This window comes from Aspergillus viridinutans (assembly GCF_018404265.1).
Source record: "Aspergillus viridinutans IFM 47045 DNA, scaffold_10, whole genome shotgun sequence".
Taxonomy (NCBI): domain Eukaryota; kingdom Fungi; phylum Ascomycota; class Eurotiomycetes; order Eurotiales; family Aspergillaceae; genus Aspergillus; species Aspergillus viridinutans.
Genome location: NW_025091226.1, coordinates 208,011 through 224,482, shown reverse-complemented (window position 1 = coordinate 224,482; position 16,472 = coordinate 208,011). Strand labels below are relative to the sequence as shown.

The 16,472-nt window shown below is 51.3% G+C and overlaps 9 protein-coding genes across 9 annotated transcripts; 3 read left to right on the top strand and 6 right to left on the bottom strand.

Moving 5' to 3' along the window:
* Window positions 1–245: 245 nt before the first annotated feature.
* Window positions 246–1,008, top strand: Aspvir_001794 (glutathione S-transferase family protein; the record flags this gene model as incomplete). Its single annotated transcript, XM_043273402.1, has 3 exons — window positions 246–447; window positions 498–601; window positions 646–1,008. 3 exons carry the CDS (start codon window positions 246–248, stop codon window positions 1,006–1,008), a joined length of 669 nt encoding a protein of 222 aa, XP_043129337.1.
* Window positions 1,009–1,310: 302 nt separating this feature from the next.
* On the bottom strand, window positions 1,311–2,134 carry Aspvir_001793 (uncharacterized protein; the record flags this gene model as incomplete). The annotated part of the gene is made up of 3 exons (XM_043273401.1): window positions 1,311–1,532; window positions 1,586–1,970; window positions 2,052–2,134. The coding sequence occupies 3 exons, from the start codon at window positions 2,132–2,134 to the stop codon at window positions 1,311–1,313; spliced, it is 690 nt and encodes a 229-aa protein (XP_043129336.1).
* A 359-nt stretch (window positions 2,135–2,493) lies between these two features.
* Window positions 2,494–4,270, bottom strand: Aspvir_001792 (alpha-keto acid decarboxylase family protein; the record flags this gene model as incomplete). Its single annotated transcript, XM_043273400.1, has 2 exons — window positions 2,494–4,022; window positions 4,072–4,270. 2 exons carry the CDS (start codon window positions 4,268–4,270, stop codon window positions 2,494–2,496), a joined length of 1,728 nt encoding a protein of 575 aa, XP_043129335.1.
* Window positions 4,271–5,238: 968 nt separating this feature from the next.
* Window positions 5,239–6,096, bottom strand: Aspvir_001791 (sterol desaturase family protein; the record flags this gene model as incomplete). Its single annotated transcript, XM_043273399.1, has 1 exon — window positions 5,239–6,096. The coding sequence occupies one exon, from the start codon at window positions 6,094–6,096 to the stop codon at window positions 5,239–5,241; it is 858 nt and encodes a 285-aa protein (XP_043129334.1).
* Window positions 6,097–6,767: 671 nt separating this feature from the next.
* Window positions 6,768–7,276, bottom strand: Aspvir_001790 (uncharacterized protein; the record flags this gene model as incomplete). The annotated part of the gene is made up of 3 exons (XM_043273398.1): window positions 6,768–6,857; window positions 6,906–7,054; window positions 7,093–7,276. 3 exons carry the CDS (start codon window positions 7,274–7,276, stop codon window positions 6,768–6,770), a joined length of 423 nt encoding a protein of 140 aa, XP_043129333.1.
* A 1,309-nt stretch (window positions 7,277–8,585) lies between these two features.
* On the bottom strand, window positions 8,586–10,161 carry Aspvir_001789 (putative MFS transporter; the record flags this gene model as incomplete). The annotated part of the gene is made up of 2 exons (XM_043273397.1): window positions 8,586–9,683; window positions 9,955–10,161. The coding sequence occupies 2 exons, from the start codon at window positions 10,159–10,161 to the stop codon at window positions 8,586–8,588; spliced, it is 1,305 nt and encodes a 434-aa protein (XP_043129332.1).
* A 921-nt stretch (window positions 10,162–11,082) lies between these two features.
* Window positions 11,083–12,923, top strand: Aspvir_001788 (uncharacterized protein; the record flags this gene model as incomplete). The annotated part of the gene is made up of 9 exons (XM_043273396.1): window positions 11,083–11,095; window positions 11,148–11,252; window positions 11,293–11,499; window positions 11,553–11,675; window positions 11,719–12,015; window positions 12,124–12,177; window positions 12,223–12,270; window positions 12,315–12,626; window positions 12,673–12,923. The coding sequence occupies 9 exons, from the start codon at window positions 11,083–11,085 to the stop codon at window positions 12,921–12,923; spliced, it is 1,410 nt and encodes a 469-aa protein (XP_043129331.1).
* A 1,013-nt stretch (window positions 12,924–13,936) lies between these two features.
* Aspvir_001787 (uncharacterized protein) lies at window positions 13,937–14,479 on the bottom strand (the record flags this gene model as incomplete). Its single annotated transcript, XM_043273395.1, has 1 exon — window positions 13,937–14,479. The coding sequence occupies one exon, from the start codon at window positions 14,477–14,479 to the stop codon at window positions 13,937–13,939; it is 543 nt and encodes a 180-aa protein (XP_043129330.1).
* Window positions 14,480–15,393: 914 nt separating this feature from the next.
* On the top strand, window positions 15,394–16,440 carry Aspvir_001786 (oxidase ustYa family protein; the record flags this gene model as incomplete). The annotated part of the gene is made up of 5 exons (XM_043273394.1): window positions 15,394–15,643; window positions 15,696–15,827; window positions 15,874–16,004; window positions 16,050–16,149; window positions 16,199–16,440. The coding sequence occupies 5 exons, from the start codon at window positions 15,394–15,396 to the stop codon at window positions 16,438–16,440; spliced, it is 855 nt and encodes a 284-aa protein (XP_043129329.1).
* Window positions 16,441–16,472: the final 32 nt, after the last annotated feature.

Sequence of the window (16,472 nt, the reverse complement as noted above, 5' to 3'; positions counted from 1 at the left end):
CTAGAAAATTGATAATAATCCATAAGCAATGAACGAGGAGTCGGAATCAATCCCGAAACTATTTCTGTTTGTTAATCATGCGGCCATGCCCAAATCCCACTGATCCCTGCCCGAATCTGGCCCCGCGTTCGAGTGACATTCGCTATAAAGACGCAGCCTGGCTTCATAGTCCTCAACATCCATTTCCCAACCCACTCTTCAAACCATCAAATTAATATCAAAATACACTCCACCCTTCAGACACAATGGTCCTAAAGCTCCACGGTTCCCTCTGGTCGACCTGCACGTCCCGCGTGCGCCTCGCGCTCATTGAGAAGGGCGTCGATGCCGAAATCATCAACGTCGACCTGCTCAAGGGAGAACACCTGGCGGAGCCTTACTTGGAAATGCAGCCATTTGGCAAAGTGCCTGTCCTGCAGGACACCGAGACAGGCGTTGAGATCTTTGGTAACATTCCCAGGCAGCGATTGCTCTACTCGTGCTAATTCTCGGCCTAGAAAGCAGAGCAATTGCTCAATACATCATCGCCAAATACCGCGGCCAGGGAGCAGAACTTGCCCCCCTGGAGTCTGATCTGAAAACCTATGCTTTGTACCAGCAGGTATGTCCGGCATTCAATTTTGACGGAGAGTACTGACAACCCAGGCCATCTCCATGGAACTCTCCTACTTTGATCCCCTTGTCTCACAGCTCGCCCACGAAAAGCTCTGGAAGTCCATGAAGGGCCAGGGTGGACCCGACGAAGAGCGCGTCAAGGCGCTGCTTGCGCAGTTGGACCGGACTCTCCAGGGCTACGAGCGGGTGCTTTCCAAGCAGAAGTACCTTGCCGGTGACCAGCTGACGTTTGCGGATCTGTCGCTTCTGCCATATGGTGTGTTTGTGGAGCAGTTTGGGTTCGCGGACTTGATTCCAAAGTACCCGCGTTTCCGGAAATATTGGGAGGAGTTGAAGTCAAGGGAGAGCTGGAAGGAGGTTTCGGCTTCGTCGAATGAGTTGCCGGTTGTTTAAGTCGTGAATCTAGCAATGAAACTTTTACTGCACGGAGTGTCAATTACATTGGATATATGGGAATCGAATCCGACTGTATTCAAGATCGACTCCCCTCATGCCCTCTGCGGACTACAGCGTATACTTGAAGCCTTCCAACCCGACAATAACCGATTCCGTCCTGTCCACTCTCCGATTCTCCAAATGCATTCGCACGGAAAGCAATCCAACCAACGCTACACTTAATGCTGTCAGCCCGACACACGTCAGAATCCCCGGTCGATAGCCCGCGGCATCCTCGGCGCGAAACACCAGCGATCCGGTCATTCACCCACAGGCACCCAAACCAACAAAGATTGCGCTGCAGATGGGGCGTTTCCACTGCCCGCGAACATTATTCGCCTTCCATCATGAGTGACATTCCTCCGAGCAGAAAGACAAAAGACACACACCTGGTACGCCATCGCGGCGGGAACATTCGAATTCGCCCCAATGGTGGTAAAGAAACACCCCACGAGTGTCGGCCCGTTACTCTTCGCGAAGCCCTGGAGACATTGCATTCAATCAGTGATGATCGAATGGAAGGAGAAGTTAGAACCACAACCAGAAGGGGCAATCCAATCAACGTCAGCATTGCATTGAACACGATAACTGGTCCCCTCGCCCGATACTTATCCCCCGCCCAAGAAGTCGCATACATCACCATCCCCGCGGCCGCGTACGGCGGCGCAAACAGACAAAGCGACGCCCCTTGCGAGAGACCCATGCCGTCTTGATAGATCAATGGGAGGAAGTAGGCGATGGCGCACGCGGTCGTCGTCGTGCAGTAGTATACCAGGCCGAAGCCCCAGATGTTCAAGTCTAGGCCGGCGAACAGGTACTTGCGCATACTGAAGGGCTCGACGACAACATCCGCGCGATCGCGGTGGATACGATCAATGACGAAGGTGTATTCGTCTTGTGTTAGGAAGGATGTCGACTGGCTTTCAATGAAGAAAGCCAAGCATGACAATCAGCCGGCGGTCGATGCGCCAGATGATCTTTCGCTGTTCTTGGGGGTGAACCGAGGGGTGTCTTCGAGTTGGTCCTCCTTGTTAGACTTCTGGAGGTCAAGGGGCTCCACATGGGTGGTAGAGGATTTGTCCATGGTGCGATCCTAGTTTGATGTGCGGGAGAGCGTACAGTTTGATCATACTCGGGTGCAACCGGACCCAAGAGCGATTGATATATCCGCTGCCAAGACAGGAGAACGCGATTTGATGAGACCATCATGGTAGATCATGAGAAAGGACAGCCCAATAGTATCAATAACAATCCAGCTTGAATTCATGGGGTACATTGGCTTCAATGCTAGCCACCTTCTGAATATACACTATGGCTCTCCCCGCATTTCGGCGTTAAGAAGAGGAGATGATAAGCTAGTATCCTATCGCCGACAAACAGCCTACATCGTCGGTGGAGGGGCACAGGACAGAAGTATGAATTAAGTTACCAGTCTATTTCTACCTATTTCTGCGCATTGTCCCTCGCAATCTGCGCATTCAGCAAGTTCATCAACACATCCGGCGCGTCAAACTTGTCCATAAACACCTCCACCATCCGCAGTCCTTTGCCATTCACGAGCTGGTCATCCTTCAACACAGAGTCGAAATCCGCCCAGGTGCGAATCTCCCATGTCCGCGACGCATACTCGCCCTCTTGATCCGCGCCGAACAGCTCCGGGGCCTTGAGATACCGCCATCGGGCGACATCGTTGTACGCCTGGTTCCGGCCATGGATGCACCGCTCGATTGTATAGCCATCATTATTGATCAAGAAGACAATGACGTTGAGTTTGTGGTGGATGATAGTGCTCAGCTCTTGAACGGTCATTTGGAAGCTGCCGTCGCCGATGAAGAGGATTGTTCGGGCGGTGGAGATGTTGTGGTACTCGTTTCGCGCAATCAGATCTCGCTGCGCGTAGCTCGCTCCCAGAGTAGCCGGAAGCATGTATCCGATGGACAACCAGGTGACTGGCTTGAAGAGACGGGTGTGTGGGGGGAGGACAAAGTCATTGGCTCCGTAGCCTGGCGTTCCCGTTTCGCCGAGGACGATATCACCGGAGCGGAAGAAGGGTGACAGTCGTCTCCAGAGGCCGGCGGTCTGTGTGACAAGGTCTGTAGGAGGCACTTCTGGGAGTACCTGGGCCGCCGGGTGGACCAAGTTAGGTTTGTGTGCGGGGATCTTGGATGTGTCCAGTCGCTGTGTGAGCTGCTGGATGAAATACTTGACTGGGAGATCACGATAAATGTCTTTATTGACTTGGACGGAGGTTGGATTGAGTAGAACACTCGTCTCGTCCTGCGGTCTCACCAAGAAGATGTAGGTGTTGGTGTTGCTAAAATGTGGTCCAAAAGCCAGGACCAAGTCACACGAGTCGACAAACTCTTTGTGAGCAGGTCTATACACTCCATAGACGTTGGCTAGAGTTTCATCAACCAAACCCTTGCCGAAGCCGGACGTAAATGTAGGCCAGCCGGACGTCTTGACAAAATTATTCACTTCATTAACAGTACCAAAAGCTCTTGTCTCTCCGTCAACCAGAATCATGGGCTTCTTCGCGTTATAGATCTTCTCCAACACAGCTGTCAAGGCCACCTCCTCCACCTGCGGCTGGCGCACCGGAGGCGGGATCTCGATCTTCGACGCCAATCCCGCTGTGGGGACAAGCACTGGCACCATGTCAACGGGGATAGTAATGCGTACCGGTCGGCTGTGCAGCAAACATTGCAGCAGAATTCTGTCGATCTCGGCAGGCGCCGTGCGGTGATCACTCAGACTGACTTGCGCTACCGTCACATGCTCCTGCATGCGGTCGAACCGTTGGTATTCGCCATCAATAAAGGTATGATGGATCATTGCGCGCGACTCCTGCGAGGCGCGCATGGGAGTCCCGACAATGTGTACGACTGGGGCTCTCTCTGCATAGGCGCCTGCGATGGCATTGACGGCGGACAACTCGCCAACACCAAAGGTGGTCACCAGCGCACCGATACCTGAGTAATCAGCGTCTGTCGAGGCAGGACGAGGAAGGAGGGTAAGTACCTTTGATCCGGGAGTATCCATCCGCAGCATACCCCGCGTTAAGCTCATTGCAATTTCCAACCCAGTTGAGTCCCGAGGGTACGACGTGATCCAGAAGGGTCAGATTGTAGTCACCAGGTACACCAAATATAGAGTCCACACCCAATTGACGCAGACGCTTGAAGAGGTATTGGGCGAGGGGTAGAGTGTCGCCTTCCATGATGAGTCGTATAGTCTGACCGTGTACTACCTGCTCTTTGTGCACCTTTTAACAACACTGTTGACCCCGTTCCTGGATATATGACAGAAGGAAGATCAACAATGGGGAAACTGCGACATCAAAAGATGCGGGGGGTGATCCACGCTAGTCCACTTTGGGGCATCCTCGGCTGGCCATTACTCAATCAGATCTCAGATTCTCGAGCTGTGATTGGCTAGCGCTCGCCGACATCCGATAAGGCCCCGCTCGGCGATAACAAAATAAGGCTAAAAAATGATGCCTCAGGATTATCCCCGACGCTAAGCGGGCGAATGGCCTAAGGCCTAACGCCGAAGGCCGATATGATAATGTCGATGGCATACATGGTTGATGTAGGTGCGTTACAACTTGAATGGAGCTACGTATAGGTCGTTCATTTGTATATATACTGGAAACATCATCGTCAAGATGGATGAGCAACAATTCAAGCAGGATCACAACCGTCATTCCTAATATATACTTGTAAAATCATGGCGATTGGATCAACCACGATGCAGCCGACTCAACGACAACACAGTACTGGGTCTCTGGATAGTTTCGACTCCGTCATGGTAGCCCCCGTGATTGGGAACAAGTCGCGCAGAGAGGACCTAGGTATTGAAGATACTCTTGCCCCTTGTCATTGGTAGTTCTCATGTTGTGGTCTGCACTCTGCCAGTTCTTTGTACTGAAGTACTTCAACACTGGAAGTCTACAAGGCTGAGGGGATGCCGGTCTATTAGAAGTCTGACGATAATACGCCTTCGTGTTTCCAGGTATCTGTGCTAATAGGATAAAGACATGAATAGGACATTAGGAGATCGTGAGATCCACAGGTGCTGAGATCATTAGGTTCATCCGGAAGCGTGTAAGAAGCAATAGGAGCGACACGGAATGGACAGTGCTGTATTAAAGAGGCTGGTGATATGGGAAGCAGGAATAAAATGCCTTCATTTCGTGTTCATGTGGCTCCTCCGCTGAGCCTGCCACTCTTTCTCTGCTGCTGCCCGATGCGCCGCCACCAGATCCCACCGCGTGCCGAAAAAGCTGTCACAGATGCCTGGACTGCCAAATCCATCGGAAAATGAAACATTTGCACGAGAATGATGTTCGCCGTGAGCACGATTATCGACAAAATCTCGGATCAAGGCTGCAATATTTGGAGTCCAGCTCCATGACCGTCCTTTCCCTCCCATGAAGTTCTTTGACGAGAACACTGCGGTAAAATCATACCCCGAGTGCTCGTAGACACCACCTATAGCTCCTGAAACCGCAACAAGCGAATGAAAGAGGACATCTGCGCCGCCGCCTCCCACCAGCGCCAGAGGGACGAGATACGGCAGAACAATCTCGAGAAAGAAGTCCGGGGCAGACATGTAGCATGCGCTGATTCCCCGACTGGCTCCTGTTGAGTGATGCAGCGAGTGCTGCAGCAGGCGCATAAGCTGCAGGTTCGGATTATGGAGCAGATACCGATGAGTGAGATATTGCACCACGTCATGACCGATGGCCATGGCCGGGAGCGACAGGAGAAAGCGTAGGGGATGCAGGTGCGTTGGTCCCACGAAACAGAATCCAATTGCCTGTACGAGGATCATGCTTGGAAGCAGAATGAAACACTGATTGGACAACACTCGTGGCAGCATCTGCATGTACGGCTTGCGGTCGGCATCGCGGACCTTCAGATGGGGCATGCTGTTGGTGCGGTCACACCATTCGAAGACCAGTCCGGCGGCATGAAAGGCGACCTCCTGGACAAACCAAGCGTATATTGGTAGGGGTAGCCAGCTTGGTAGGGTCACTTCCATGGTGATTTTCTGATGTGGTTGTCCAATTCTTCTGGGAGTGAGACGGCTTGAGCGGGCTGGACGGGAATGCAGATGTCCAGCCCGAATTTATCAGACAGTGAAGAGAACGTGCCGTGCACTTCCGACATTTCCGGCCCAAAGACTCGTGTTGTATGATCATTACTAGTACTAAAATACTTTTTACTGCAAGCATCTAGACGGTGGAGAATGACATCATCCGCATGCTGTCTTAGTCACAATCTGCTCGAATGCGCGCTTTACCTCATTGTTGTAGTCTAGACCACGGTAAGCATTCATATCATTGTAATACTTCCTCAGTCGCAATAAATATGAGTGATGACCATGGATTGCAGAAATGATGGTCAGATATCAATATAGATATCCCGTCTTGTCCCACTTCCTACAGTGATCGACCTCCTCCCATTCCCGCTCTTGGCAAATGAATGGCCAAGTTGCCCCACGTGTTGGATTGTGTCGCTAACATTCACATTCGGATACTACGTCTAAAGGCCATTGTTGTAGATCTCGTTCGATTGGTTGACTCCTCGAACGACATGTAGCATGTGACAGCACAACAAAGGGACTTTGAGATATCCACAAGGCTGAAGAGACAAACTGAGGCCCTTGATTCTCCTATTATACCGCTAGAAGTATACAAGCACATCCTACAGCTAATATAGGCCCCATTCAACCTGCTGGCCCTTGGCTGTTCCATCGCAAGACATCACCCCCTTAGCACCAACCTTTCTAGACCCGCCAAACTGTCTGACAGAGTCAGTAATGATATCAACAATGTCCTGAGCACCAACGTTGAAGTCGATGTTGCCGTTCTTCCCCTGACTCTGGACCCCAAAGGCGCACGAGCCGAACTGCACGAGCTGGTGCCGATTGCCGATTGCGTTCTCAACCTCCCAATCGCCGTCCGTGTTCTGGATGTTCTTCTCGATCTGCATGCAGTCTCACACGCTGGGTCAGTGCCAATGATAGCATCAATACCTCGGACCTTTTCCATCTGTCGTCCATCAATTACTCCAACAGTGACCCGTACTTTCTGTATGAGAGCACCAGCCATCTCGACACGGAGGGAGACTTCCAGTTTGACTGGACCCTCGAATACAGCAACTGCTCCCAAGACGGGCGGACAGACGGCGTGACCTTCACCCGCAACAGCACACGCCATTCACTCTACTTCACCATCAAGAATGGCACTTCGCAGCCGGATCTCGTCGCTGTGACGGACGACAACACTTGCGCTTACTCGCTAAGTCAAGCCTGGAATGTGACCAATCTTCTGAATGTCCCAGGCGAAAAAAGCTACGGTGGCGCACCCTCTTGTGCAGTCGTTCCCTCTACAGCACCCACCCCCAGACCTTGCAAGGTCAAGATTAGCCCAACAGCTGCGTCGAGTATCTCAGCCGCTCTAACCTCCTATGCATGCGCTGTTTCGTCTCCCCAGGTGAGCTGCCCGGCCGCCAAAAATGCAGCCACTGGAGCGCAATTGCCGGTCGGTGGAGCATGGTTGCCAGCTTTTTTTGGATGGCTCGCTTACACTCTTGCATGACTCGTGTGTATTCTCTCCTTGTGACCTGTTTCTTTGTTTTTTTCCCAGGCCCGGGGCAACTGACCTGCCGTTCCTGGTGGCCTTAATTTGTACGCCAGTTGATTAGTTGTATTCGAAACGAATTTGCCATCAGCTTCATCCCCTACGGAGGACTCCGCCTGTAGAACTCCGTCCTGGCGCATTTTTGAGGCTGTTGGCAGAAGCTAGGACTGGCTCGATGTCACCTGAGGAAATTACCTTACTCCAATTGTGAGACGGGCACTTGCTCCGTAGGCCCCAGTAGTGTCTGTTTGGCTGCGGTAGGCGGCGGTAGGCTTGAGACTGTGAGGCCTCCACAGTTGCTTCGCTAGTACAATAAGCCAATGGAAGCCGTTACTGACCCTTAGGGCACGGATATCAGGCACCGACAGACCTGGACCACCTGGTAAATTTACTACAATCAGCGCTAGGGTGTTAGGGTCCTAAGGTAGCCCAGCTAGTGCTGACGCTCCTTCAGCACCGTGAAGTATACGAAAGTGTTGGACTCGAATAGTCGGTGGTTTAATGAATTGGTTATGTGACTGAAAAATGCCTACGGGAGCAGCAATCTCTGGGTGGACTATTACGTTTACATAGGCGTCTAATAATTCTATGGAGCTGTCAGGATCAATGTGGGAGACAGAAAGTTAGTAGGATGACATGGTGTAGAGAGATAGAGACGAATGATAGGATTTATTAGTCCGGAGGCTCTACTACCTCAAGCGCGTAAGTACAGTTTACTTATTATCCACAAAACTGGAATGCACCGAGGATGTGTTTTCGAGTACCAGTGAAGCCTCCTGTGACCTAGATACATGGCTGCAGCGTCTAGCTACACTACACTCAGGGTATCCTCCAGGGGTACGCTCGTCTAATATACCAGAGAACCTACTTGACGGGCCTCACTGCATTAATAAGTATACCTATATCTCGGGTGTATATCCCCTAGCTTGGCAAACTGCTCCTCATATGGCAGATCCTCAAGCCCAAGCAGCAATCCCAATGGATCTCTCTCCTTCCCCCGATTCAAAAACCGCAATAACAGCACCTGCACCGAAACAAGCACCATAGCAATCACCAGCAACGCTAGATTAAACCGGATCCCCAGGTTAAAGTACGGCGCCGACTCCTTGGGATAGATCCACGTGTTCATGATGCCGCCCATATTCGTCGCAATAAACGCCATCGCCACGGCCGTCGCGCGCCGCAGGTGGCCAGCCGTGTTGTTCGGCACCCAGCTAATCAGGCAAGGCGCGCAGGCATACACACCCGTCACGAGAAGCATGAGGGCAGCGTAGCGGATGCCCACGCTACGGCCATTTATGGCCAGCGCGGCGCCAATCAGCGCGATGCCACTGGTGACGAAGGCCCCGGCACCGCGCTGCTGTCGGCGATCGGAAAGGTACGCTGTCAGCATCGTCACGATGAACCCGGAGGCATAAGGAGGGACGGTCATCAGCTGCGTTTTTGTCGGGCTGTATCCAAGTGCCTGGACGATGGATGGGGAGAAATATGCGAGTCCAAAGAGGCATGCCCCGTTGCAGAAGAGGATGAGACATATCCACACGTGGAGATCCTTCAGGACGCAGACGACTCCCTTGAATGTGACGTTGGATTCCGTTTCGAAGTTGTTGCTGTCTTGCTGCAGCCGGGCGATGCAGCGCCGCGAGTGCTCAGGGCGAAAAGTGATGACTTTCTCTGGGCTGTTGGGAAGCACGAAGAAGGAGAAAACACCAAAGCAGACGGTGAATAAACCCTCAAGGAGGAAGATCCACTGCCAGCCCTTCATACCGCGGATACCGCTCATCTGCTGGATAGCTGCGGCTAGGAGGCCCGAGAAGGCACCGCTCAGGGAAGCGGCGGAGAAGAAGAGGGCGATGCGAACCTGGAGTTCGTGACGGCGGTAGAAGTTGGACAATAACAGGACAATGCCGGGAAAGAGACCTCCTTCTAGCAAGCCCAGGAAGAACCGACATGCGAGGAATTCGGAGTAGTTGTGCACTTGGGACTGGAGAGTTGTCACGAGCCCCCAGAGTGTGCATAGAGTGGGCAGGAGGATACGGGGGCCGTCAGCAGGAGGTTGGAGGGAAGTTCAGACAGGACATAGGGGACGTAAGTGACGGTAATCGCTGAGCAGTCAGTACCAGGTAATGAAGGATGGTCAACAAAAGGTGCCTATTTTGTATTGCAAATCGGTCAAATGGAGGTCCTTTTCCAACCCAGCCTATGGTTCTCTTTAGCAACAGTCTGCGTCAACGCCAAATTGGTGGATGACTTACCACTCGTGCGTTGCCCACATTTGCACGATCTAACCACGCCAGCAGGTATAGCATCAGGGTCATGGGCATAAGCAAAAGGTCCAACCTGAGAAGAGTCTGTCGGTCGAGCTTCAATGTCTCCTCGTCCAAAGCAACCTCTTCATCAGCGACCCCCTTCTTGGTCTCGGGATCTCCAACATGATCGCGAAATGATTTTTGATCGGTCATCGTGGAGGTTCGGCAACTGGCCAGTGCGCACAGGTACGAAAAGATTTTTACACGTCTTGACCGTCGTAGATACGAGTTGTCGCCTTTTGTAAATATGGCCAAGAAGATCGTCGGTGATGGCCGCTCCAGATTCTCCACTCACGCGGAGCAATTCCGATGTTTAGCACACGCGAGATGACTAGACTTGCAGCACTGCTGACCGAAACACTCATCTATACGGGGTCTATGCGGTAATCCGCGCGGATATAGATGGATGCGGGGGCGGGGCAAGAAGCGAAAAGAGTATATATCGGAAATCCCTAGCAATGGGCCGCGGCTCTCACTTTCGGCTCTGGGTTCTTTGCCGCTATCACAATCCGATATAAAGCCAAGACATTCCGTAAATTCGATTATACCCCCTGGCAGTGGCTGTCTGAGCTCGTTCTCCATCCAGCGACCTGGGACATCCTCGGAGGTGGAGGAAAAGTTCTTGGTGAATCATTAGTGCGGCATCGAGAGCCCGGTGTGAGGCTACTCAGCGTTGAGTATGTTTTTGAAACATCGCTGTGTCGAATCTCACGTAGAGCTAATCATAATTATATGGAAAAGGGAGGAAGGTCTGATTCGTCGACTCTAGTATAACTGGCATATATATAGCGACGAAAATCGAAAGTAGCAATAAGGCTATAGAACGATATGAATTAAAAGTAATTAGTAGATAAAGTCATAGCGGCAATCTAGCAATCTAGCAATCTAATCAGTTAAATTAGAATTGTAGAAAGTTCAGTTTGACCGCAACCGGCCAGAATGGTTGACATCTTCCCAGGATGAATCATCAGTCCTGACCTCGGTGATGTCAGGAAACAAAACAGATGTTAGTTTCGAAATCGCCCCGAGTGATTTTAGAACTAAAAGATCACTGCCAATTATGGCGTGTCAGCTATGGAAGTAACCAGTCAGTCGCGTGGCTCATGGCACCAGCTTCCAGACGACTAACATCTGCATAGGCAAAGAATCTGCCTCGAATGGCGACGAGAGATCGCTCGGTGCGTCGCCAAAAGCTATCAACAAGCGAAAGTTGACGGCCAAGATCGATTGGCATGTCCTTCCATGTTTGTTGTCACGTTTCTGCTGGCATTCCTAGATCGGTAGGGTCAACTTGTCATGTCGCGATAACTGATGCTCACCAATCCTGCAGTATTAACATCGGCAATGCGGCGGTTCTGGGTTTGAAGGAAGACTTGCACATTCAGACAGGCACGAAATACAACACTGCATTGACCATTTTCTTCGTGCCCTATATCATCTTTGAAATTCCATCGAATATCCTGCTGAAGAAATTGAAGCCGCATGTGTGGTGTATGCCTTGTTGATGTCCGCAAATAGAAACAACATAGTGACTACAGATTCAGTGCCGCTATGCATGTTCGGCTTTGGTCTGGTCACGGTCTGTCAAGGCCTCGTGACAAATTGGGGCGGATTAATGACGACTCGCTGGTTCCTCGGCATGTTCGAGGCGAGCTTGTCTCCTGGATGTTAGAGCCTCCTCCTGTGCCTGAAACCTGCTAACCCGGACAGGTTTCTACCTTATTGGTATGTGGTACAAACGCAGCGAAGCTCAGAAGCGGTTCAGCCTGTTCTTCAACTCGTCAACTATCGCCGGTGCGTTTGGCGGGTTGCTTGCAAGCGGAATCGGAAAGATGGACGGACTGCGTGGCTATGGCGGCTGGCGCTGGGTATTTATCATCGAGGGCGTGATCACCTGCCTGGTCGCGACGATCTGCTTTTTCGTCGTCCCGGGGTTTCCTGAGGATGTAAAGTGGCTCAGTGAGGGGGAGAGAGAATTCATCGTTTCCAAGCTGGCGGATGACGTGGGTAACGCTGCCAGCCATGCGAGCATTGGATGGCGCGATGTTCTGGCTGTGTTTAAGGATTGCAAGCATACTTCCTTCGCTATGATGGATGATCGCTAACGCAGAGCAGACAAGGTTTTTATCGGCGGATGGATGTACCTTGGGCAGGGTGTCACAGCCTACGGTACGAGTGTACTTTCTACTCTTAGTGAGATACTGACGACAGCAGGGTATGCCTATTTTGCTCCTTCGATCATCAAGTCCTACGGCCACGACGGTACGATCATGTCTCATCTCGGTTAGATTCAACTGACCTTTCAGCGATCAAAACACAGCTCTACTCCATCCCGCCATGGGCCGCGGCGTTTGGCATCTCCATGCTCGTCGCCTTTTTGTCTGACAAATTGCGCCACCGGTTCATCTTCACTATCATCCCGATGCTCATCGCCATGGCCGGGTTCGGCATCCTCCTCAACGTCCACGACCATCACAACGTACAATACGGTGCTTTGTTTCTCGTCACGAGTGGCTGCTTCAGTGCCATGCCCGTGCTGGTCTGCTGGTTCTCGATGAACCTGGGTGGTCATCGTCGACGAAGCGTAGGGACGGCATGGCAGATTGGGTCTGGAAATTGTACGTCCTCCATTCAACAGGGCAAGGTCCATACTAACCTTCGCAGTCGGCGGGATTATCTCCACCTACTCCTTTCTCGCTAAAGGCGCCCCTCGCTACCGTAACGGGTACATCATCAGTCTGTCCTTCCTCTGTTTCTCCGCCGTGATGGCTATCGTCTACTTATTGGCAGCTTTGTACGATAACAAGAGGCGTGATCGGGCCATTGAGAATGGGACAATTGACTTGCAGGCATTGCCGGAAGAGGAGTTGGAGTATATGGGAGATTTGGCGCCGACATTTCGCTATGCTTACTGATGATCAGGCGACAACAGTAGTTGAGAGACGTGAGCGAGCATCCGATAATGGCCCTGCCCTTATAGACAGTTGGACTGTAAAAAATTTAATCCTAACCAAACCATGTCATTCGCCCAAATAAACTCCTGTACATCAACTACTTAGACTGGTCAAGCTTTCCACATCGAAGCTTAAGACAGCCAATTGCTTCGACTCTTCGAATGCCTCTGAAAATATTCATCAATGTAAACTGCCCTTCCGTGATCCCTGAACAAACATGACTAGTTCCTATTGCCCCTATGCCTTCAGTCTTATGTACCAAAGGAATAGCATGCGAGGCTTCGTCTACGCTAAATTGTCACCTTTCGCCCTGGTTCCATAGCTGACCGAAGCAACCGAGGCTGAGTCTGAGCCTGGCGTCGGCAGCAGGATCGATGCATCCGAAATGAGTTGAGGACAGCCGTGCTTTCAAGTAGGTTACATCAGTGTGGCTCCCTGCATATATATGCAAGGAGCATTGTTGTAATAGTCTCACGAGCCGTACGCCACCCTGGCCTCCATCCTCCTGCTCAAGGTGCTCATCTGTCGATGGGCGTATTCATAGACACTACTATCATCTTTTATTTCCAGGAGATTTAGTTTCCGCGAATCGATCATGTCGATTCTTTCCATGCTATATTGAGGCAGGGCAGCACATCCAGTCTCATCTCTACCGTCGTCGATGTAATTGCTATGCAAGGGTGTTCCTATTCCTTACAGTGTGCATAGTGGAAGCGCCGGTTATACTGAACGTTTGAGACTTTCGTATGTTATGATTCATTTCATCTAGACAAGACATTAAGATTTAAGGAGTGTGTAAACATCATCATCGTCGTCATCAACAACACAGCCCAGCCAGAGGTTTGCTCGACATGCCACATAGATTTTCCACACGGGTAATCATTCCTCAGACCGTTTCTCAAACTGCAATGCATCAGGATGGGCGGTTTCCAATCACAGCGAAGAGAGCTTACATTTTCAGTTTGGACGACCCTCTAGTAGTTTTCGTAGGTACCGTAATTGCCATAGTTGCCGTAGTCACCATAGTCACCATAGCCGCCGGGAGTGGGAGTGGGAGTGGAGGTCGGGGTCTCTGTGGTGGTCGAACTAGGCTCATCGTCTCTCTTCACCTTGTACTCTCCATAGCTCCCATACTTGCCGTAGTTGCCGTAGTCTCCATAGTCTCCGTAGCCCCCGGGAGTGGGAGTAGGAGTCGTAGTCTCGGTGGTGGTAGTGGTGGGCGGCTCCTCATCACGCTTGTAGTGACCATAGTCCCCATATTTGCCATAGTTTCCGTAATCACCGTAGTTGCCGTATCCCGGAACAGGAGTTTCTGTTTCGGTGCATGTGGATGTGGTGGTGGGCTCCTCGTCGCGCTTGTAGTGGCCGTAGTCACCGTACTTGCCGTAGGAGCCATAGTCCTTGTAGTCTCCATAACCGGCGGGCGCCGTTGTTGTCTCGGCGCGAGCCTCCTCAATGGGTCTGGCGCTGACGCTCAGAGCCAGGAGGAGGACAGCAGTTTTGCTAAGTAGATGCATTGTGCTGGGTGATAAAAATTGAGGATGAAGGGAAGAGTTTGCTCTGTGGCAGGAAACGAAGAAAATCTTGTGGACGGACAAGGGTAGCAGGCTTTATAGACAGTGCACTGCTACTAGTTCCTTGCAGTAGCTCGCACTTATGCCTGAGAGTAGCAAATGACTCCCCGGCATCCAGGTCGTGGATCAATGCTTATTGGTCAAGTCTCTGATGACCGCAGTGGTCTGAGATGGCCTGGATAGAAGCTCGTCATGGTGTCCCAAACAGGGATACGGCAGGATGCGATGCAGGAAGCTACATCGACTGCGGTGTTACATTGTGCAAGCCTTTGTAGTAACGCAAACAATAGCCTCCCGAGCAGTTCATCCATTGTACATTCAGCCCTGGAACTGCAAAGTCAATCTGGCCAGTTTCTATCTATGTTCACCATCGCTGATTCCCCGTCACCCGGGGGATCAAAAACTCAACACACGAAGACCCGGAATAGGCATCTGCCCGTTTTCTGCATGTCTCAAGCTTGCAGCTTTGGGGTTCTCGGCTGAGTCGAGATTGGTTACTCTCCGCACGGCTCGTGACTCTAGTCCGCAAGCCAAGCCTCGTCGATCAGTTTACTACATCATGAGATCACTATTAATAGCCATCTAGTGAGACGAAGAGATGCCAAGAGTTGTTCGGGTCACACAGACCCGAAAGGATCTGCCAGGCGGGCAGCCCGTGTCTTACAACTCATCAAATCCCAGGTTGCATCCGCGAGGGGCACTCGTACTCCACAATCCGCCATTGGTGGGGGGTGAGACATGCACGGTACACTGCCACCCATCCGACTATTGTTGCGGTCAAGATTCCCTCGGTCGCGTTGCTTGTTTGGATTATATCTTCTTTGCTCTGAGCTTTTGTAATGTGACGGTCAACAGCTATGTATTCCAACGACAAAATGGCGCGCTCCGACGCGGATAACGATATCGACGCCAACTATGGCCTACTCAACAATGAGGAAGCTCAGAATTGGAGTCATGACGAGAAGCCTCGAGCCAGATCGCATGGACACTGGCTCAAGGCCTTGCTCTATTTCGCGACAGCAGTCGTTTCGTGTTTAGTTGGACTCTTCATCGGACAACAACTACAAGACCTCGACAGGGTCTGTACTCGTCACGTTTCCCATTACTGTACGTTCTTCATTCTCGAATTACTGGCGAATTCCATAATTGACAAGAACAGCGCCTGTTACCTCGAATGTCGACATAACATTTCAGCCTCAGCGGTTTAATGGTTCGCTGCTGAAGGAGAACATTTACCGTCAAGATGCCAGTCCGGAGGTCGATGCAGCATGGGAGGCATTAGGTGTAAATTGTAAGACTGGTTCTGCCGAGATAAACAAAATACTAACCATGAGCAGATAGAAGTTTGCGTGTCCCTGCCGAAGAAGCAGAAAAGTCTGGACTTGCGCGAGACCAGGTCAAAATCAACCAGAAGTATGGAGGAGGCTATCCGGCGAATGTAGAGGGCTTCCATCATTTACATTGTCTAGTATGTCTTCATCCTATCATGTCAAGATAAAAGCTGACCGTGAAGAATCTACTGCGCCAAACGCTCTACTACAACTACGATTACTACCAAAAGCTCGGCCAAGGGGCTTTCAAGAACGACGATTTTATCGTCCGACGGCACGTTTGTAAGTATTCCACATCGCAGTTCCTGGTCAAAGCTGACAGGTGCCTTAGCCCACTGTCTGGACATCATACGACAGCAACTCATGTGCACCATTGATACTGGAGTCCTTGGCCAAGTCTGGATCCATCCAGATCGCCTAGAGGCGTATGTGGACTTTAACACAGAGCATCAGTGCAAAAACTTCGAAGCTATCCGCCAGTATGCCGAGAAGAATCAGTTGCCGGCTCAGATTCCAAAGGATTTCTTGGAGCCACCTAAGCCGGGTGATAGAGTCTATGATGAGATTCCATAAGGGAGTCTTTGATATGCTGTTTCAATCAAGTG